At 37.4% G+C, this 24103-nt stretch overlaps 1 protein-coding gene across 1 annotated transcript; it reads left to right on the top strand.

Moving 5' to 3' along the window:
- Positions 1-3063: 3063 nt before the first annotated feature.
- On the top strand, positions 3064-7192 carry LOC145953069 (uncharacterized). The gene is made up of 2 exons (XM_083066667.1): positions 3064-4975; positions 5048-7192. The coding sequence occupies exon 1, from the start codon at positions 3205-3207 to the stop codon at positions 4591-4593; it is 1389 nt and encodes a 462-aa protein (XP_082922793.1). The 5' UTR covers positions 3064-3204; the 3' UTR covers positions 4594-4975; positions 5048-7192.
- Positions 7193-24103: the final 16911 nt, after the last annotated feature.

Raw genomic sequence — 24103 nt, 5'->3', positions numbered from 1 at the left:
GATTAAACTTGAACTTAATCCTTTGAATTTGATATTTAGACTATACCCATTATTACTATTGTAGTAAAGTAGTTTGTCTTTAAGCATATCTTATACACAACATCACGCTTAAAGGTTGTCTTTCCTTCTAAGAGTTTTTTATACATGAATAAAACTCTAATACCTTGTGTTATCAACTATGTGATACTCATTAGGTAAATCCTAAACCGTGGTATGATCACTTTAAACCTTAGTCGCCCAAAATTTGAATTTGAAATTCAAATTTTAGGTGCCTTGGCTGGTCACCACAAACCGCATACACGGATTACATGTCCCATTTGAATGTAATTTATGGTGTGTTTCATTTGGATTTGAAGCATGTGGACGACACCTAGGTGTGACCTTCCATGCATGCTTCAAATTCTAATGAAATGCATCCGATTAATTTAACTTAAATACATGTGATAATTTTGAATCAAAATATATATTCATGTATTACCATATCAAATATAATAATAACCCTAGGTTGGGTGGGGAGGGGTTGGAGTAGTTAGAAGCATGAGGACCTAGGTTCAATCCTCATTGCGACCATCTGTGTAATTTTTCCTATCTTTACAAAAAAAAATATGAAATATAATAAATATTAATCATAATTACCATAAATTAAATTTTGAAAAAAATCATTTAATGTTTAATAATGAATATTGCTAATTAACCTTAGGACTCATCAAAGGTGAATGCAAGTTTTCGATTTTAAAATTTAGTCTTCAAAACAAAAATGGAGCTGAAATAGTTTTTATTCACTCAATTTTGAAAGATTTTTGCATTTATTTTTAAAATCAAGATTTTGCATTCATTTCCAACTCTTGAAATTTATTTTTGTTATCCTCATTAAATCATATATAAAAAAGGTAATCGAGACATTTACTTCTAATTTTAGCTTATGTTTGAGAGATGTGATTTAAAGGAGAATTAATAAAGTTCCTTGTATTTGGTGAAGATGAATTAAAGGAGAATTAAGATAATTAATTGGTAAGGCTCATAGGAAGAAAGTGACCTTTTCACATGTGGGGATTCATGTAAAATTATGACCATTTACATAAATGACCTCATGTTGTACTCACTCTTTATGATAGTAACAAGCTTTCGTGAACAAATAGGTGACATCTTTAACTATCAATGTTTCATATTGCAATATGATCATTATTATTGTATTGGATAGGTCTCGAACACCCGACAGGTCTCGACCTTGCGTTACATTCCATGCCCACGCAATATGATTGAAACACTAATTAAAGGAGTACTTGGTTGAGAGGTACCCAATTGAGGGTACTTGACTGAGGATCACTCGACTAAATGGTACTCGACCGATAATACTTGGTTGAGGGGTATTTGGTTAAAGGATACTCAACCCAACATTATGCATATAACATAGTAGAAAAGTAACATTCAACCATTATGCAGGAATAAAAGAACTTTATCTTATATATTTATACATGCATCTTACATTTTGAATATATGTAACATATACATAATACACTCAATTACTCTGTTAATTTTAGCATCAGAGTTCCTTTTACAAAGGTTAAAGATTGAGGATGTGATCTCAAAGACTTAGGATTGACAACATTATACTTGTACTTTTCAACAACTATGATTATAGGTCTTGAAAAGTCATATGTGACTATGCATGAATCAAGTAACATAATTGATTATGTCAACTAGTATAATTTATGGTACTATATTTTATTAGAAAAAAATATAATTTCACTTTAATATATCAAGAAAGGTAAAATAATAATTATATATATTATTTATTTTTACTCTTATAAATAAGTATAAATTAGATATAACTAAGAGACAGTTTGACTTTTATTTTCTATTTTCTTGTATATGAAATGAGATTATGACACCCTTTATATCTTTTTAATATATTAGTTATTTATCGTTCAAAAAAAATTATTTTTACATAAAATTTAACTATATAAAATATAATTTTAAAATATAAACTTTCTATTTCTCACTCTTTTTTATTCTATTAAATAATTAAAATTTTATACTATAATTTAATTCTATGAAATTATTTATCACGTATTCTTATTTTCATTCTTTTGAATTCCTCTATGCTGCTCCCCATAGAAAGCATCAATTCCCAAACCCGTAGCCTTTTGGTAAGTAACCAAAGCCTTTGACATGTCACATCATTGTTAGTGAAGAGCTTGAACTTGATCTACGACCTCGTATTGAAGGAAGCCATCTTCGTCCAATAACAAAAAGACAAGTTTCACTAGTTCATTAATCAACAAAACCCTTTGAATGTTATAAAGTCTTGATTTGCAAGAATTGTTGCTCACGAATCAAGAAAATTTCCATCCTTCTCTTTTTGCACTAGTGCAAAAAAGGGTATTTACGTCACCCAATTTACGTCGCAAACCACAAACACCGACGTTGTAAAAACGCGGTGGCAGTTTCGTAAATAAGTGGAGACTAATTTACGTTGGACCTCTCGTAGACCGACGTAAATTAGGCAATTTACGTCGGGTACCTCTATTCCGACGTAAATTTACGTCGGTTCCCTTTAGTCCGACGTAAATTTACGTCGGTCCCACCCACGTCCGACGTAAATTTACGTCGTAATAGAGGTACCCGACGTAAATTTACGTCGGAGTCCACCAAGGCCGACGTAAATTTACGTCGGTGAAGCCTTGTCCGACGTAATAGTTCTCCAATATTACCCCCAAAGTCCCATTTTCATTCCCGCGCTCACAGTTTATACGAAATCCTCTGAATTACTTGAGTCTCCCACTGCGTTTACGGCTACATTCAACGTATCCAAGTTTGTAAGTGTCAGCACGTTGGTCGTTTGAGGTTAGTTTGTTGTCCCCGTAATTTATTTGTTTTTTTTTTGCTAGTTGTTCCTCTGGAACGGCCCGTTCTGCAAGGAGAACGGGCCGTTCTCCTTGCAGAACGGGCCGTTCTCCTTGCAGAACGGGCCGTTCTCCTTGCAGAACGGGCCGTTCTCCTTGCAGAACGGGCCGTTCTGCAAGCAGTACGGGTCGTTCTGCATGGAGAACAGCCCGTTCTGCTGGAATTTTTTTTGTTGTAATTTGTTGATCTGGAACGTAATTGACCTTTAGTTTACCATAGATTTTTTAGGGTTGTAGTTTAGGTTAAAAAAATTATGAATAACTGAGTCAATAGTTAATTTGTGTTAATATATAGATAATGAATCGAAGTTGGATGAATGCAAGTCGCATTAGTCAAGAGTACAGAAATGGAGTTGAAGAGTTCTTACAATTTGCAAGAGAAAATGGGAAACTCATCAAAGGGGCATATTATTGTCCATGTGTTCGATGTTTGAATCAGATACGTCAAGAAGTTGGAGAAATACGTGATCACTTGTTTATATATGGTATTGTGAAGAGTTATACAGTATGGACATGGCACGGAGAAATATTAGACATTCCAACAGTGTCAACAACTAAAAATTTTGAAGGGATGAACGATAACTTAGAAGAGATGATACGTGATGTTGGTGAAGAAAATTTTGAAAGAGCACATGTGTATGATACCTTAAAGTCTGATTTTGAGCAACCATTATACCCAGGATGCAGTATGTTTACAAGATTATCAGCAACTTTAAAATTGTTTAGTTTAAAAGCAAGAAATGGTTGGACTGATAAAAGTTTCACAGAATTGTTGGAGTTATTGAAGGAGATGCTTCCAGAAGATAACACGTTACCTAATCGCAACTATGAGGCAAAAAAGATACTATGTCCAATGGGTTTGGAGTATAAGAAGATACACGCGTGCCCTAATGATTGCATATTATATACAAATGATTTTGCTACACTGAAAGTGTGTCCCACATGTGGATTTTCGCGGTTCAAAAAGAAAACTGATGGAAGTAATGGTGAGGAAGAAATAGAGGGTCCCCCTGCTAAGGTCTTATGGTATTTGCCAATAATACCTAGGTTTAAAAGATTGTTTGCCATTAAAGAAGATGCAAAAAACCTCACATGGCATGAAAATGGTAGAAAATGTGACAACTTTCTTCGACATCCAGCTGATTCTCTGCAATGGAAGAGGATTGATGAAACATTTCCAGAATTTGGTGCAGAGTCAAGAAACTTGAGAATTGGTTTAGCTACAGATGGCATGAATCCTTATGGGAACTTAAGTAGTAAACACAGTTCCTGGCCAGTTTTGTTGGTCATTTATAATTTGCCTCCTTGGCTATGCATGAAGAGAAAATATATTATGTTGTCTATGATGATATCAGGTCCCCGACAACCAGGAAATGACATAGATGTGTATCTTAGTCCATTGATTGATGACTTGAAAATGTTATGGGACACAGGAGTGGAGGTGTTTGATGCATATCGTGAAGAAAAATTTACCATGCGTGCAATGTTATTTTGCACAATAAATGATTTTCCAGCATATGGTAACCTGAGTGGGTATAGTGTGAAGGGTCATTATGCATGTCCTATATGTGAAGAAAACACAAGTTATACCCAATTGAAACATGGGCAAAAGACTGCGTACACTAGGCATCGTAAGTTTCTTGTTCGTAGTCATCCATACCGTAGATTGAAGAAAGCATTCAATTGAAGAGAAGTTTGAACTTTTGGCTCGTTCTCAGCAACAGACTGCAGTTGCTCATGATGGTGTTCGAGTCAGCACTAAAGGGAGTTGTGATGCTCCAAATTCCTCAGGGGAACATGCTCACACTGATGTACCAAACCAGTGCGAGTTATATGTTGAGGATGACCCCCCACGGTTAGTGGCTATTGGCCGAGTATTTGAGGGTGGCTCAACCATCCATGGTGTCCCTCTACAGCCAGACTGGACACGGGTTGTGGTTGACCAAGTTCAAGATGCTGCTGCTCCAGTGCCTTTGCCCAATACAGAGGTTCAACTAGTGGGGCAGGCAACCGGCACATTCTTAGCTTGGCCAAAATGTTTGGTCATGCCGCTTTCAGCACGGGCAAAGGTAATTATATTATTGCTCTTTTAGATTCTTATAATTCTATTATTGTTTAACTAATTTTGATTATTTCTTTAGGATTTTATCGATCGTGGTAAGGAGGTCATGAGAGAACCTCATGTTCATGATGCTAATATCGCAGAAGCTGAGGATGATCCCATATCTAAGCTTCTAATCAAATTACCACGATTAAAGAAGCAACCAATTCAATTGCAGTGGGACATTAGAGTTTTTGGAGTTGATAGCTCTGATGTTCCACTATACATATCTCTACCTGATGCATTAGAGATTGTTGGGGGAAACTCCATGTTAAATATATCTGTCATACAGTTGTGGGCCATGTAAGTCATATTTGCTTTTATGAGTCTAAATTTACAATAATTACATTTAACTTATAATAATTATTTGTGTTAGGTACATGAACAAATTGAGTGTGGAGCAAGCACAAGCAGAAGTATATGGATTTTTTGAGCCTCAATCCATCCAAAAATCAGGAAACACTCAGGTCCAGATCCAACAATATATGCAAACATGGATGAGTGACTCAAGAAGACATATATACATGGCTCCATACATTGACGGGTTAGTTTTTTAATTGATTTTTTAATCATGGTAATTTTTTAACTGATTTGTTTGTCATACAATGTAGGTCTCATTGGCAGTTAATGGTAATCATTCCTAAGGAATATACCGTGGTGTGGTTTTGTTCACTTCATCGAAAACCAAGCCAGGAAATTAAAAGCCAATTACATGGGTAACTAAATTTTTTCATTATGTTTTAACACTGTAATTATATATATTGGCTAACATTTATTTTTATTTCAATTAATTAGAATCGTGTCTGGAGCTAATATATTAAGTGGAAGAGCCAGATCATCAAAGTCATTGCATTTCATATATCCTAAGGTTAGCAAATTAATTCATACAGTCAATAATATTTAAATTTATTGACTTTGGAATTAATAGTTATTTGTTTCTCATTTTAGTGTAATAAGCAAAAAGACTCGTTTGAATGTGGCTATTACATCATGTATTGGATGAAAGCCATAGTTTCTGCGGGTATTATTGATTCTTGGGCGCAGGTAATTCATATCAAAAATTATTTAACTATATTTACCTTTAGAATAATTAACATTGCATATTAATGACACTTAAATTACCCTTTCAGGTCTTTCAAGATCCATCTCCATTGCCCGAAGATGAGATGCTCAAGATAAGAGAACAATGGGCAACTTTTTTTCTAAGTTTAGTTAGTTAGATATTATGTTTGTAGTTTGATAGTTAGTTATTTAGATAGCATTGACAAACATGTTTTATAGCTTTTTTAGGATAATAGGATTTACATTGTCATAATTTATGTTTTTTAAGATTTATATATTATTTTCTTTTTGTCATTCAATTTTGAAATACAATTTGAATTTCTATTCTGGACTGCCTGGTTTAGATTTGGTATTCTGGATTATATTTATATGCAGGTGTTGGGTATATCAATTTACAAACGTTTTTAAAAAAAAAACTGCCACAATTTACGTCGGGCCTTGCAATGACCGACGTAAATTTACGTCGGACATGGCGTTGTCCGACGTAAATTTGGGGCATGAATTTGCCTCTTTTTACGTCGGTCTGGAAAAATTACCGACGTAAATTTACGTCGTCTTCCAGAGGCGACATAAATTTACGACTCCCGTATTAACGTCGGACCCTTTTCCGACGTAAAAGGCCCAAAATACACGACGTAAAACACCCTTTGTGTACTAGTGTTGGTTACATCACTGCGTGTGTAAGTTATACAGTAATTAGCTCCGAATTGCATGTTTTGCTTAATATGATCTAATTAATATAAATATTTAATCTAATTAATATTAATTAAACAAATATAAATTAATAACATTTGTTAAAAAATATTTATTAATGAGAGAAGTTATAATTACACCGATATAATTTTAACTAAGTATTACACTAATCTATAACTTTATATTAATTTTAAATTTTATAAATCCAACCGTTAGATTGAAAGTTCATATCACTTTATACATGTATATCAAATTTTGTTAAAATTAAATAACAACTTGAAGATAATCAAAGTGTCCATATTTTAATGTATTTTGAAATGAATATATTACATCAATTTTGTTTTATAAAAATGAAGTATCAAATTATCTTGGATTAATATAAAATTTTGTATGTATGATCTAAGAGATATGAACTTTCAATCTAACGGTTAGATTTACAAAATTCAAAATTAATATAAAGTTATAGAACGGTGTAATACTTAGTAAAAATTACACCGGTGTAATTATAACTCCCTCTTTATTAATTAACTTTATTAAATTTGCTGTTACTATAAACTTATTACATAATTAATTTAAATTTTCTCTCACAACTCCTATTATTTTTTTTTTCATTTTTTTACGTTATTAGGTATAATTTACCTATAACCAAATATAAGAGTAACAAAAATTATTTGGAAATTAATTAGGACCTAACTTAAAGAAATTAACGAGCCTAGTATAAAAAGCAAGATACTAGAAAAGACGAAAGGCATGATGCATAATGCATTGCAGCGTAAATCAAATTCACGAACCTTGAATTTGGTTCCTGCCTTTTGGAGGCATTGAGCAGTGACAAAGGGTAGGCGCTGAAGAAGCTCACAGATGTGGAGATTCGTAACTCACGGTTTCTGTTATGATAACTAAAATTGCATAGAATTTGTAAGCAAATGTTGTTGCAATTATTGTGGTGGTAATATTGTAGCTGCAATTATTGTTCTGGAACTGTGTTTGGAAGTGAATTGAGTTTGGGTAGGTAAAATTGGTTCAAGGAGTTGTGAATCAAATGTTAGACATGAAAGTAGATTCACGATGTTTTGGATAAGTTTTCATTGAATGTTTGAAAGATAAATCGTTGCGACACTCATAAGTTTCATTACATTCTTAAGATTCTAATCTATCTCTTGTTAATTGCTATTTCTCATTGTTTTCTTTCTTTAATTTTTTTTATTTGTCAAAAAATTGAACATTGATCAAGTATAATTAGAAATATGGATTGTGATAACCGTCATTAATCTTTGTTTGTCGTTAATGTTGTGTGTCATTAGTGGCTGCATATAGCGACTTTATTTAAAGCACTATCGGCTGTGATGACTTTTATAATATGATTTTCATGGTTTCTAAAAAAAATACACGTGACACTAGTATCGCTACGACCCATAACGTCACTGTAGTAAACTACCCCAAAGATGTAAATAATTTCAAAACAGCTTCATTTACATAATTAATTTTAAAAATTACTCTACAATGGTCGATCAGCCCAAAAAATTAGTTTGTAAAATGAGAATTATTTTTCACTTATATATATTAGGATGAATTTATTCTTAGTTGATATGAAATATCTAACACACACCACTCATATCAAGGACTGAAATCTCATGCATGAAATTTGATTGATTTTAATTATAGACAATGTAAAATCTCTAACATATCACCCTCACACCAAAGATTAAACATTTTGAGCGTGAAATTTGCAGGGTTAAACTTCTGCGAGTGATTTAATAACAATCTTATAGTAGGTGACCTGATCAATAAGTTCACAAATGTAGACCCCTAAAATTGTCCGGGTCGGAAATAAAGCTTGAAGACTCTCGAAGACTGAAGGAAGATCAGCCAGAAGGACTCCTGGAAGGCCCTAGGAGGGTTCTCTGTAGGTCTAGAGGTCTTAGAATAGCTCAAAATAGCGAAGTGGAGGGAATGAAGCCCAATACGGCCGTACTGAACTTAATACGGCCGTATTGAAGCTTCAATACGGCCGCAGTGAACTCAATACGGCGTATTGAAGTTTCTGAAACTTCAATACGGCCGTACTGAAATCAATACGGCCGTATTGAAGCTTCAATACAGCCGTATTGAATTTAATACGGCCGTATTGAAATTTCTGAATTTCAATACGGCCGTATTGAACTCAATACGGCCGTATTGAAGTTCAAAAATTTCAATACGGCCGTATTGCTTCTGTAGGCCGTATTGCGCCTATTCCCTATAAATATGACGTCAATTGGACGTCATTCTACACTTTCACACTCAGTTTTGACTCCCTCCTTGAGTATTCTGGGGTTTTTGAGCAGTGTTCTGCCCTAGAAATCTCTCTGGGAGTCGATCCGACGAAGTTCCAGAATTCCGAGCACTTAGCTTGGAGATTCGAACCTAGTCGAAGGGAAATCCTCCGGATTTCCATAGTTAAAATTTTATAGGAAGGGAGCGAGCGGGCTTGTAGAGCGAGGGAACGCCAAAAAGCTTCCCAGTTTTACGAAATATATAGAAAGCACGCTTCAAAGGTTTCTTCTTCAAAATCCTTCTTTTTACTGCTTTCTGTGTGCATATTTAACTGTCATCATGTAGATAGTTAATTTATAATTGCTTAGAATAAATAGGGGTAATTTAGTAATTTTGCACTATTATTTTAGAAATAATCTGTCATAGGGAACCCGAAAGGGGCGTTGTGGGGTGCTAACACCTTCCCCACACGTAACCGACTCCCTTACCCAACTCTGGTTGTAATGGCCGAAGTTGATTTATAAAATCAATTGCCTTATCCCTTTTTCCAATGTTTTGAGTAAAACATTGGTGGCGACTCCAAAGAACCCTCCTTTTGCGAAAACCACTAATCCATGGAGGGTCCCGCTTGGGATTAATATGGATTAGTGAGACTTTTAATAAATAAATTGGATAAGATCGACAAGGTCTCAGTTTGAGAACAAGTCGTTCTAATAATCCAATACATTTTCAAACTAAAATAAAAGCGAGCTCGACCGTCTTCGCGAATGCCGAAAGCCCGTTTCGGGCCGGTGGCGACAGATGGCGACTTCACTGGGGAAGCTTCGAGAGTCAGTCCCATTTAGTGACAGATTGTTTTTAACAAATAATAGTTAAAAATTACTTCATTACCCCTTGATTGTATGATAATATGATTTATTTTGTGGCTTTAAATAACTGTTGTATGTTTAAATTCCGCAATTGTTTGAAATACAAACTGTACACAAACCTTTGCACACAACAGTTCCCTCTATACCCGGGGGCATGAGTGATTAACCATAGGGAGTGGATGTTAGTACGGCCGGTTGAATGGGTCTATAGGAGCCTACGAGACCGTTGTCGGAAAAACATCACTCAAGGTGATAACCATGAACTTGAGTCCGACAGTGCGTTGGAACTTTCCATCGACTTACGACGAGAGGAATTGGGTCCCTATAATGGGGGCACCTTGGGGGCCTTTGACCAAGTGAGAACAGTTAGATCCTCCTTGAATATGCACTTTTCTGCAGGAGACCCCTACCTCGTGATTCGTTCGTGACTGTTCGTGGATGAGTGAATTGTTTGTGTAAATGCTTATGTGCAATTGTTTGTGCATTAATAAATAACCTCGTAATAAGGTCTAAAGAATAATCCCCATGCATGAAAAAACCATGACATGAGAGGAAAGACCATGTGTGAAAATATAATAAAAGTGAGGAGCATGTACATCATTACCAATAAGACATCATGCATCCTCATAAACCATGCATTTTAGGTTCACCAATACCTCTTGACATGAGTAAAAGAGACCCATAATTATCAAGATTCTCCGTTGAGGAGAGATCATAAGTCAAGGAGGGTGGTAACGCTTTGTTTTAAAAAGGCAGCGCCTTAAAAATGGAGGGTTATCAAGCTCATGTCAAGAGCGTATTCATCCCATAAATTAATTAGATTAAATATTTATTTTTAGAAAGTGGCTGGTCATCTCTCTGTCCTCACACGCGCGCAGAAAATCAAGAAGATGGAAGCGCTGGGGGAGCAAAATAAGAAGCTCACAACCGAGCTCTCTCAGCTCAACAAGAAAATGGACGCGTTGGAGGAACGAAATAAGGAGCTTACAGCCGAGCTCTCACAGCTCAAAGAGCAAATGGCGCAAATGATGGAACTCATGCGTCACCACAACATACAAGGGGATGAGCACAGTGACCATGAGTCCCATCATGTTGGAGGAAGAGTGGAACAAGAGCTGAAAAGCGGGAAGCTAGCTAAACCTTCCCAATCATTTAAAGCTAAGAAGACCTTTGGGAAGAAGAAGGAGAGAGAAGTCAGTGCCATAACCATCTCTTCGTCTTCTTCCACTTCGAAGTCAGGAAAATCGCAATTCAAACCTGTGAAGAAGTTTGATAAACTTCCGACCACATATAGCGACATCCTGCCGAAGCTAGTGGAAGCACGTCTTCTAGCTTACGTTCCACTAAAGAAGATTGATCCACCTCATCCCAGTTGGTACAAACCACAAGACAAATGTTTATACCATTCGGGGACATCAGGGCATTCAACGGAGAACTGCAGAGCTCTCAAATATAAGGTCCAAGACCTTATTGATGCCGGGTGGATCACTTTTGATTCGATAGCGCCCGACGTGAGCAAGAATCCTCGGCCAAAACAGGATTAGAGAGAATAACAAGCCATGATAGGGCCCCTCCACTTTTTTCTTTTAGGGACTCATGATCTGTACCCGAGATCATGAGAAACTTTTCATGTAAATAAGGGTTTTGTACAGTTTTAATACATATCAATAAAGAGGCATTTTTCACATTATTCTCTTTTTTGTTCTTTTCTCTCTTTCCTCATTAACATTAATAATTCTAAACCTAAACAGAACCAATAAAATAATTATGTCTGTAATTGTTCGCTCTGACCGGGATCCGAAGGTGAAAGGTTTGAGTTGGACAGTGATGAGGAAACCATTTCTCCGGATCTGCAAAGATTGCTAGATCAAGAAGCTCGTCAAGAGAAATTGGAGACTATAAATTTGGGGCATGGCCGAGAGATAAAAGAGGTCAACATTAGGACCCATACCAGTGATGAAATAAGGACACATGTTTCCGCTATGATTATAATAAAATCATTCTTCATTGCTTCTTTTCTTGCTTATAATAAAATTCTAAACCACATTATCTTTAACCCTGTTTGAATAAACATGAATGAGGTTAAAATCATCTTAATAATAATAAACCCACATCATTTTTATGTGGAGGTGTGTGTGACAACTTGGAGCACCTTCCCTTGGCCTCGACAAGTGCCATCATGGGTAAAAAGAAATCTTTCAAAATAAAAGAAGCTCGGCAGGAAACCCAAAAAGGGGACTGCGCAAAAATAAGAGCAAAAGACCCGCTAGGAATCCCACGAAAGGGTGACCTAGGCAAAAGTTAGGGTTACAAAAATAAACAAAAACAAAGGTCCGCTAAAACGCCACAAAAGGGTGTTTTAGGCAAAAATAAGGACAATCAAAAAACAAAATAAATCCATGATGGTACCATGAACCGAATTCAAAAAGAAAGGTTCAAGGGAAGCTATCCAAGTTGAATCACAACACGACTTTTTAACTTCATAAGTGTTTAATCAAACAAGCCTAAACACATAAGCCTACCTTGGCCATCCATTCTTACAAAATCCATTTTTCAAAAATAAAATAATCCCCTCTAAAACACAAACTTTTGAAAAATATACCCTTTCCTTCTTTTCTCTCTTGTCCCAACGATTTTAGAATAATCTAGTGGAAGCATGGAGAAATAAATCATCACTGATAATGGATCTAATCTGAACAACAAAATGGTGGAAGAACTGTGCCAAGAATTCAAGATCCAACACCACAACTCTTCCCCATATCGGCCAAAGATGAATGGGGCAGTCGAGGCAACCAATAAGAACATCAAAAAATAGTGCAAAAGATGGTTGTCTCATTTAAAGACTGACACGAGATGTTACCCTTCGCTCCCCATGGCTATAGGACTTCAGTACGTCCATTTACAGGAGCTACTCCATTCTCACTCGTTTATGGGGTGGAGGCAGTTCTACCCATCGAAGTCGAGATACTCTATCTAAGGGTAATCATGGAAACAAAACTTTCCGAGGCAGAATGGGTTCAAAGCCAATATGACCAGTTGAACCCTATCAAAAAGAAACGGCTGAACGCCATATGCCATGGTCAAGCCTATCAGAGGAAGATCAAAAAGGCTTTTGACAAGAAAGTCCACCCTCGAGTCTACCATGAGGGAGAGTTGGTAATGAAGAAATTACTACCAACTCAAAAAGGGCAAAATCGGAAAGTGTGCCCCAAATCACGGAGGACCATACGTGGTAAAACGAGCCTTCTCAGGAGAAACATTGATTCTCACAAACATGGACGGAGAAGAACTTCGATACCCAGTCAACATTGACGTGGTAAAGAAGTACTATGCTTGAAGACGTTGCTTGCATAGGCCTGCTAGGATGAAAACCCAAAAAAGGCGTCCTAGGCAAAAGTTAGGGCAAAATAAAAAGTCCGCCAGTACAAGGGTACTAGGCAAAACAACGGCAAAATTATCCTCGCTAGGATACGTCCTAGGCAAAAGTTAGGGGCAAAAGAATAAGATGTAAAAGCAAAGCAAGCAACGATCGTTTGAATCGAAAACCGAAAGGCGGTTCAAGCGATTATCTTCTAGAAGCAAGCGTCTTGCAGCATCTACACTCCTGGCTCAGGCCGAAGCAATTAGGGGAACGTAAAGAGCAACAATTACAGATATAATTGTTAAGCCCAATGTATATAGCCTACCCGGGCCAGCCATTCTTCAGAAATTTCCTTCTGTATATCTTTCTGTAAAAACACTTGTGAATATCAATAAAAATATCCATTTGTTTCTTTTCTTTCTTGACCATGTGATTATGCCTCTGAATTGGTTTTTCATAAAAATTGTACGAAATTCCATTAATAATCGGTCAATAAAAGAAAATTGGAGGGGTTCCTGTAAAATCCATAATCTCCTGCATAAAGGCTCACAAAAATACTCCCTCGCGTCAATGACAGAAAGTCCTCCAAGAAGAAGAGGATAGGGAGAGCCACTCACTTTTCTAAATAAATAAACAAAAATAAAAAATAAAAAAAAAAATTGTATTGCATTTGTGCATCACACACACATTAGTTGCACATTCAAAGACCTTATCATGAGGCAACCGCATAAAATAGAAAAATAGAAAATTGCTTGTGTATGACAGCAGCAAACAAAATGCAAAGATTCAGAAAATCAACAGCGTCATACAGAATAACTGAGCCTGGAGAGGCTTGCCGAAAGAATACTCTCAGAATAACTGAGCCTGGAGAGGCTTGCCGAAAGAATACTCTCAGAATAACTGAGCCTGGAGAGGCTCGCCGAAATAATACTCTCTCAAAATAACTGAGCCTGGATAATACTCTCTCAGAATAATTGAGCCTGGAGAGGCTCGCCGAAATAATACTCTCTCAGAATAACTGAGACATTTCTATACAGAAAAAGCCAAAACCAACAAAAAAGGCAAAAATACAGAAATCAACAAAAATACAGAAAAAGCCGAACTCAACAAAAAAGGCAAAAACACAGAAAAAGCCAAAATCAACAAAAAAGGCAAAAACACAGAAAAAGCCAAAATCGAAAAAAGGGCAAAATACAGAAAATCCAACAAATCATACAGAATAACTGAGCCTGGAGAGGCTTGCCGAAAAAATACTCGTACAGAATAATTGAGCCTGGAGAGGCTCGCCGAAATAATACTCTCTCAAAATAACTGAGCCTGGAGAGGCTTGCCGAAATAATACTCTCTCAAAATAATTGAGCCTGGAGAGGCTTGCCGAAATAATACTCCCGCAAAATAATTGAGCCTGGAGAGGCTCGCCGAAATAATACTCTTTCATCATAACTAAAGCCTGGAGAGGCTTGCAGAAATAATACTCTCTCAGAATAAACGAGCCTGGAGAGGCTCGCAGAAATAATACTCCCCAGAGAAACCTCAACTCAAGCTCACGGAACGAATCCCCAGCGAGAGCTATCAAAGCAAAATCGACGCAATCCCCAATGGAAGTGCGATCATCCAAACAGTATATACAAGTCAAAGGACTTAACACTTCCTCAGTGGAAGATAGCTCTCCGACTCAAAGCGCTGAGTGAGGCTAAGCCTGCACAGGCTTCCTAAATAATACTCTGGGATACATAAGATCCCTCATTCCCCAATCGCCTACTCAGAGGCATCCCTGCAAAAGGAGAAAAATCAAAAAATATCAATAATCATTCCCCAAGTGGAATCCGGCTCTCAGCCTATCATTGAACATCAAGATGATCTGCCTAACAGAAGAGGCCAATCACAAACCAATGACAAAATCCCCTGGCGGATAACAGCCTACACAGAGGCAACAAAATCCAAAAATTAAAAAGAGTTACCCGAATAAGGATAACCGGGATACTCCACCAACGTCCAAAGGACGTCAGCCAATCATAAGGCACTGCTCATCTCAGAAAGAGCATCTTCGTGTCTACACCCCAAGGAAACAGAAATTCCTCAATGGGCGCCAACTACTCAATGGAAAGTTGGGACACAAGAACCTATGAGTAACTGCACATCCCCTAGACGGATCCCTGCGTTATCCAGCCCTCAGTGGCATAAAAATCAAAAATAATCGTCGAAGCAGCATCGTGGACTGTGGAGACAAAATCAACATCCAGAATCCCCAGCGGATAACAGCCTACACAGAGGCAGTAAAATCAGAAAATCAAAAAGAGTCACCCGAATAAGGATAACCGGGATACTCCACCAACGTCAAAAGACGTCAGCCAAACATAAGGCATCGCTCAACTCAGAGGGAGAGCATCTGTGTCTACACCCCAAGGAGTCAAAAATTCCCATGGGTACCAACTAAGCAATGCAAGTTGGGACACAAGAACCTATGAATGACTGCACATCCCCTAGACGGATCCCTGCGTTATCCAGCCCTCAGCGGCACAAAATCAGAAAAACAAACCGTCGAAGCAGCATTGTGGACTGTGGAGACAAACTATACTCAACTACCTCATTTTTGAGAGGCAAAGTCTGGAGAGACGATACTCAAACGAAGTCTGGAGAGACAGTACTCAAACAAGGTCTGGAGAGACGGTACTCAAACAAGGTCTGGAGAGACGGTACTCAAACAAGGTCTGGAGAGACAATACTCAAACGAAGTCTGGAGAGACAGTACTCAAACAAGGTCTGGAGAGACAATACTCAAACGAAGTCTGGAGAGACAGTACTCAAACAAGGTCTGGAGAGACGGTACTCAAACAAAGTCTGGAGAGACGGTACTCAAACAAAGTCTGGAGAGACGATACTCGAACAAAGTCTGGAGAGACGGTACTCGAACAAAGTCTGGAGAGACGGTACTCGAACAAAGTCTGGAGAGACGGTACTCAAACAAAGTTTGGAGAGACGGTACTCAAGGTCTGGAGAGACAGTACTCAAGGTCTGGAGAGACAATACTCAAGGTCTGGAGAGACAATACTCAGCCATCAGCGTCGTCAGAGGCACGTTGGTGTTAAACTCAGCTACCGAGGATGTCAGAAGCGCCGAGGTATGCACCCACCTGGAGAGGCTACTCAACAATTTTCCACCGGAAGACATTACAAGTCAGAAGGTCGGCACATCACCCGGACAATTGGGTCAACTCCTTTACTTGTCAGCCGGTACACCAAAAGGCCGTCCGACCAAGTAAAGGGGGGGCAGCTGTAGACCCCTAAAATTGTCCGGGTCGGAAATAAAGCTTGAAGACTCTCGAAGACTGAAGGAAGATCAGCCAGAAGGACTCCTGGAAGGCCCTAGGAGGGTTCTCTGTAGGTCTAGAGGTCTTAGAATAGCTCAAAATAGCGAAGTGGAGGGAATGAAGCCCAATACGGCCGTACTGAACTTAATACGGCCGTATTGAAGCTTCAATACGGCCGCAGTGAACTCAATACGGCGTATTGAAGTTTCTGAAACTTCAATACGGCCGTACTGAAATCAATACGGCCGTATTGAAGCTTCAATACAGCCGTATTGAATTTAATACGGCCGTATTGAAATTTCTGAATTTCAATACGGCCGTATTGAACTCAATACGGCCGTATTGAAGTTCAAAAATTTCAATACGGCCGTATTGCTTCTGTAGGCCGTATTGCGCCTATTCCCTATAAATATGACGTCAATTGGACGTCATTCTACACTTTCACACTCAGTTTTGACTCCCTCCTTGAGTATTCTGGGGTTTTTGAGCAGTGTTCTGCCCTAGAAATCTCTCTGGGAGTCGATCCGACGAAGTTCCGGAATTCCGAGCACTTAGCTTGGAGATTCGAACCTAGTCGAAGGGAAATCCTCCGGATTTCCATAGTTAAAATTTTATAGGAAGGGAGCGAGCGGGCTTGTAGAGCGAGGGAACGCCAAAAAGCTTCCCAGTTTTACGAAATATATAGAAAGCACGCTTCAAAGGTTTCTTCTTCAAAATCCTTCTTTTTACTGCTTTCTGTGTGCATATTTAACTGTCATCATGTAGATAGTTAATTTATAATTGCTTAGAATAAATAGGGGTAATTTAGTAATTTTGCACTATTATTTTAGAAATAATCTGTCATAGGGAACCCGAAAGGGGCGTTGTGGGGTGCTAACACCTTCCCCACACGTAACCGACTCCCTTACCCAACTCTGGTTGTAATGGCCGAAGTTGATTTATAAAATCAATTGCCTTATCCCTTTTTCCAATGTTTTGAGTAAAACATTGGTGGCGACTCCAAAGAACCCTCCTTTTGCGAAAACCACTAATCCATGGAGGGTCCCGCTTGGGATTAATATGGATTAGTGAGACTTTTAATAAATAAATTGGATAAGATCGACAAGGTCTCAGTTTGAGAACAAGTCGTTCTAATAATCCAATACATTTTCAAACTAAAATAAAAGCGAGCTCGACCGTCTTCGCGAATGCCGAAAGCCCGTTTCGGGCTGGTGGCGACAACAAACAATCAATAACCATAAAGATATAAATAATTATGAATAATCTGATAACAATCCAATAAGAGTAACCTAATAAGTTCAACAACAAAAATTATTAAAATAAAATTTGATTTCATCTTAAAAAATAAGTTAATTAAAAATATAACTTAATTATATAAGGCGAAAATTATTTCCTACTTATAAATAATATTAAAGTGATAGTTCTCAGATAGATTTTCGTTTGCTCTATGAATCCGCTTTCAAACCTAACAGTTTGGTAAAGTCATTAAGCTTCGGTCGTTGAATGCATTTAGTTTTGCTCTAGATGCGCGCCCTCAAGCAGTGCAATACATTCTCGGATTCTCCAAAGGTAACCAACCACCGTCTCACCTTCACATTTTTATTCTCTATTTTCCTTTCCATTTTACTTCAATAAAATTTCATGTTTTAGGTTATATACCGTACTAATCCTCTAATATAATAATATAATTCTTCTGTGATATTATTATTTTATAATATTAATTATTTTAAATATTGAACTATGTTTCACTATTTTAATTTCATATTTATTATTTTACTTTCTTATTTTTATTTAAATATTATTTACACTCTTTTAATAATAAATTTTTATATAAATTTTGAGATAAAATCACTTATTTTTTATGTTAAGAAAAGATATCCAACAGTTTTCTTCTTCAAAATAATTGGTTAAATCAAACCAAATTAATTTATTATTGATTGGTTTGGTTTAAATTATAATTCTTTTTAATAAATTTTATTCAAACTAAATCAATTAAACTGGCATGGTTAGAACTGTATCTCAAATTTAAACTTTGATCATAATTAAACATCACTTGTGATACAAACTTTTCTTACAGAAATACTATATATAACAAAAATTGAAATAGAAAACTATTTGAAAAATCCTAGGCTGAAATCTATCACACTTTCCAATTAAAGTCATCATTATATTTTAAAAGTAAGATACATATAAGAATCAATTCAATACATATTTAAATCCTTTGTTACCTTATTATATGTATTTGCATATTTAAAACATCATTTTTTGTTTTAACGATCTGACATGGACTAGAACATTGTAGAATACTGGTCTTTGTCAAGGTCCATAATGTGATATTTAAATTATGAAAGGATTATTGAAATTCATATTTATATGAGAGCGTTATTTCTCAATCTAATTCTTCACCTACCTATATTTATGTGTGCAATATTTATGTGTGCATTAATTGTTTATAGGCACTCTTTTTTCTTATTCAGCATATATATAATACCTTTGTAAAAATTCCTACAAAGCTCAACTCGTATAAGAGTTGAGTCTACAGAATGTAGATGTTATTCTTATTGCTGAAGTACCTGTTGGGTACAGCTTTCACCCAGCTGCCACCACCTTTCGGTGGATCTTTTAATTTAAAATTAAAAGCGGGTCCCACATAATAATAAAATAATATTAAAAGTTTAGGAGAAATTACAAAAATGCCATTGGGACTTTCCTATAAATAGGGAAGCTGAAAACCATAATTTTCATCCCAAATCTTCTTCTCTTCTCTCTTCCTCTCTTATACACCTTGAGATCTGTTCTCGGTAGTAGTAGTCTCCTAAGTCAAAGGAGTAAGTTATAGAGAGAGAAGTGTTGTAATTTCCTCCCTTTCAGTAAATAATATTTTTTACTGTGGTTATTTTCTCCCTTGTCTCTTTTTACTCATCTCTTGTTTTAGCTGTGAGTAACTATTAAGCCTACTCTGGACCTAACAGTGGTATCAGAGCCACTAGGTTGTTTATTATTCCGCTGTGGTGTACATTGGTATAGTATCGGAGAAAATTCTTAGTATGCTCTGTGGCTGCAGTATTGTCTGATCAGTCACATCAGAAAAGAATTATTCTTGTTACTGGATTTTATCATTGTTCCAGTAGGCGGTACTATTCTAGTGGAAGTTACTTAAGTCGGTTTAATAGAAGAAATTATGGCAGCAAAGTTTGAGATAGAGAAGTTCAACGGGAACAATTTTTCCCTGTGGAAATTGAAGATAAGAGCAATTTTGAGAAAAGACAACTGTCTTAAAGCAATTGAAGGCAGGCCATCAGATATTACTGATGAAAAGTGGAGAGAAATGGATGACAATGCTGTTGCCAATTTGCACTTAGCAATGGCTGATTCAGTTTTGTCGAGCATAGCAGAGAAGACAACTGCAAAGGAGATTTGGGACACGCTCGTAAAATTATACGAGGTCAAGTCACTTCACACCAGAATATTCTTAAAGAGGAAACTCTACACTCTTCGAATGAGTGAGTCCACAGCAGTGACGGACCACATCAACAATCTGAATACGCTATTTGCTCAGCTTTCAACAGCTGATTTCAACATAGTGGAAAATGAACGTGCGGAGCTTCTACTTCAGAGTTTACCAGATTCATATGATCAACTCATCATCAACATAACAAACAATAATGTTGTTGGTCGTCTATCCTTTGAGGATGTTGCCGGAGCTATTCTTGAAGAAGAGTCCAGGCGAAAGAATAAGGAAGACAGACTGGAAAGTTCAAAGCAAGCAGAAGCTTTGACGATGATGAGAGGAAGATCAATGGAACGTGGCTCCAGTGGGAGTCAAAATCATGGTAGATCAAAATCTCGAGGAAGGAAGAACCTCAAATGCTATAATTGTGGCATGAGAGGGCACATGAAGAAAGATTGTTGGCACAAGAAGAGTGGAGGAGGGAAGAATTCTGAAGCGTCAACCTCTCAAGGTTGTGTTGCTAGTACCCAAGAAGATGGAGAAATCTTGTACAGTGAAGCAATAAGTTCCAGAGGCGAAAAACAACTCCATGAATGTTGGATATTGGATTCAGGTGCAACCTGGCACATGACTCCAAATAGAGATTGGTTTTGTACTTATGAACCAATTTCAGGAGGATCCGTATTTATGGGAAATGATCATGCTTTGGAAATTGCTGGAGTTGGTACTATCAAATTAAAAATGTATGATGGTACTATTCGTACAATTCAAGGGGTACGACATGTGAAGGGCTTGAAAAAGAATCTATTGTCCATTGGGCAACTAGATGATCTCAAGTGCAAGATCCACGTTGAAGGTGGAATCTTGAAGGTAGTTAAAGGCAATTTGGTGGTGATGAAAGCTGAGAAGATCACATCAAATCTATACTTGCTCTTGGGAGAAACGTTGCAAGAAGCAGATGCATCAGTTGCAGCAATAAGTCAAGAAGAGGCAACGATGATGTGGCATCGTAGACTAGGACATATGTCAGAGCGAGGCCTGAAAATTCTTGCGGAACGTAATCTCTTGTCAGGGCTTAAAATGGTAACCTTACCATTTTGTGAGCACTGTGTGACAAGCAAGCAACATAGATTACAATTTGCCAAAGTAACTACAAGGAGCAAACACATACTTGACTTGATCCATTCTGATGTCTGGGAATCACCAGAAATTTCCATGGGAGGAGCAAAATATTTTGTATCATTTATTGATGATTATTCCCGGAGATTGTGGGTGTACCCAATCAAAAAGAAGTCAGATGTGTTCCCAGTATTCAAGGAATTTAAAGCACAGGTGGAACTTGATACTGGAAAAAGGATTAAGTGCTTGAGGACAGATAATGGAGGAGAATATATAGATGGTGATTTTCTGGCATTCTGCAAGCAAGAGGGTATCAAGAGGCAATTTACAGTTGCTCATACACCTCAGCAGAATGGGGTAGCAGAGCGGATGAATCGAACTCTCCTAGAAAGGACAAGAGCTATGTTGAGAACTGCAGGATTAGCCAAGTCTTTCTGGGCAGAAGCAGTAAGAACTGCTTGTTATTTGATCAATCGCTCACCATCAACAGCAATTGGTTTAAAGACACCAATGGAGATGTGGAGTGGAAAACCATCTAATTATTCTTCATTACATGTGTTTGGATGTCCTGTGTACGTGATGTACAACTCCCAAGAAAGAACAAAGCTGGACCCAAAATCCAGGAAATGTATATTCTTGGGTTATGCTGACAATGTTAAGGGGTATCGCTTGTGGGATCCCACTGCCCGCAAGGTTGTTGTTAGCAGGGATGTAGTGTTTGCAGAAACTGAACTGCAAAAGGAGCAGGAAAATGACAGCACTATCAAAGACACCAGTATAGTGGAGATAGGAGGAAAATCTAAAGAAGATGACACCTCTGAAGCAGAACAAGAGCACGATGAACAAGAACCAAATGAGGACAATGATGGAGATGTTCGACGAACAACACGTCAGACGAAGAAACCATCTTGGCATTCAGACTATGTTATGGCAAGTCATGATGCGTACTGTCTCTTAACTGAAGAAGGAGAACCATCAACCTTTCAAGAGGCGTTGAGGAGTTCTGATGTTTCTCAGTGGATGGCAGCAATGCATGAAGAAATAGAGGCCTTACATAGAAATAAAACATGGGAACTTGTTGATCTTCCAAAAGGTCGAAAAGCCATTGGTTGCAAATGGGTCTATAAGATCAAACGTGATGGCAATGATCAAGTGGAGAGATATCGTGCAAGATTGGTGGTTAAGGGATATGCTCAGAAAGAGGGCATTGATTTTAACGAGATATTCTCGCCAGTTGTTCGATTAACCACAATCAGAGTTGTTCTGGCTATGTGTGCTGCATTTAATTTACATCTTGAGCAACTTGATGTAAAGACTGCTTTTCTTCATGGGGAACTCCAAGAAGAAATATATATGCTCCAACCAGAAGGCTTTAAAGAACAAGGAAAAGAAAACTTGGTTTGTAGGTTGACCAAATCTCTGTACGGTTTAAAACAGGCGCCAAGATGCTGGTACAAGAGATTTGATTCCTTCATAATTAGCCTTGGTTACAACAGACTGAGTTCAGACCATTGTACGTACTACAATAGGTTTGATGACAATGATTTCATCATCTTGCTGTTGTATGTGGATGACATGTTGGTGGTAGGCCCCAACAAAGATCAAATCCAAGAATTAAAGGCACAATTGGCTAGGGAGTTTGATATGAAGGACTTGGGACCAGCAAACAAGATTTTAGGGATGCAAATTCACCGAGATAAAAAGGATAGGAAGATTTGGCTTTCTCAGAGGAATTATTTATTGAAAGTCTTGCGGCGCTTCAACATGCAAGACTGTAAGCCAATTTCTACCCCACTTCCTGTCAATTACAAATTATCCTCAAGTATGAGTCCTAGCAATGAAGCAGAGAGGATGGAAATGTCTCGAGTGCCGTATGCATCAGCGGTGGGAAGCCTTATGTATGCCATGATTTGTACGAGACCAGACATTGCACAAGCAGTGGGAGCGGTCAGTAGGTTTATGGCAGATCCTGGTAGAGAGCACTGGAGTATTGTAAAGAGGATCCTTAGATACATCAAAGGAACCTCAGATGTTGCATTATGTTTTGAAGGATCGGAGTTTTTTGTCAGAGGCTATGTTGATTCAGATTTTGCAGGAGATCTGGATAAAAGAAAATCTACTACTGGTTATGTGTTTACACTTGCTGGAGGAGCAGTGAGCTGGTTGTCTAAGTTACAGACTGTTGTAGCTCTATCTACTACAGAAGCTGAATACATGGCAGCTACGCAAGCATGCAAGGAAGCAATTTGGATTCAAAGGTTATTGGAAGAACTCGGGCACAAGCAGGAGAAAATTACTGTGTATTGTGACAGTCAGAGTGCCTTGCACATTGCAAGGAATCCAGCCTTTCATTCCAGGACAAAGCACATAGGAATTCAATATCACTTTGTTCGTGAAGTAGTAGAAGAAGGAAAAGTGGATATGCAGAAGATCCATACAAAAGACAACATAGCAGACGTAATGACAAAGCCTGTCAACACTGACAAGTTTACATGGTGTCGATCCTTATTTGGCCTATTGAAGACATAAGCAACATGAAATATCAATGGTGTGAAGATATGATTAACTTAATCATAATCTTCAAGTGGGAGAAATGTTGGGTACAGCTTTCACCCAGCTGCCACCACCTTTCGGTGGATCTTTTAATTTAAAATTAAAAGCGGGTCCCACATAATAATAAAATAATATTAAAAGTTTAGGAGAAATTACAAAAATGCCATTGGGACTTTCCTATAAATAGGGAAGCTGAAAACCATAATTTTCATCCCAAATCTTCTTCTCTTCTCTCTTCCTCTCTTATACACCTTGAGATCTGTTCTCGGTAGTAGTAGTCTCCTAAGTCAAAGGAGTAAGTTATAGAGAGAGAAGTGTTGTAATTTCCTCCCTTTCAGTAAATAATATTTTTTACTGTGGTTATTTTCTCCCTTGTCTCTTTTTACTCATCTCTTGTTTTAGCTGTGAGTAACTATTAAGCC

This window comes from Cajanus cajan, chromosome 11 (genome assembly GCF_000230855.2).
Source record: "Cajanus cajan strain Asha chromosome 11, NIPB_CcT2T_4, whole genome shotgun sequence".
In the NCBI taxonomy this organism is placed as follows: Eukaryota; Viridiplantae; Streptophyta; class Magnoliopsida; order Fabales; family Fabaceae; genus Cajanus; species Cajanus cajan.
Note: the sequence above shows the minus strand (reverse complement) of the source record. Positions and strands in the feature narration are given on the sequence as shown.

What these genes read in the sequence shown, in the direction of transcription:
- LOC145953069 (XM_083066667.1), top strand. Translation starts at nt 3,205, where the DNA reads ATGAATCGAAGTTGGATGAATGCAAGTCGCATTAGTCAAGAGTACAGA.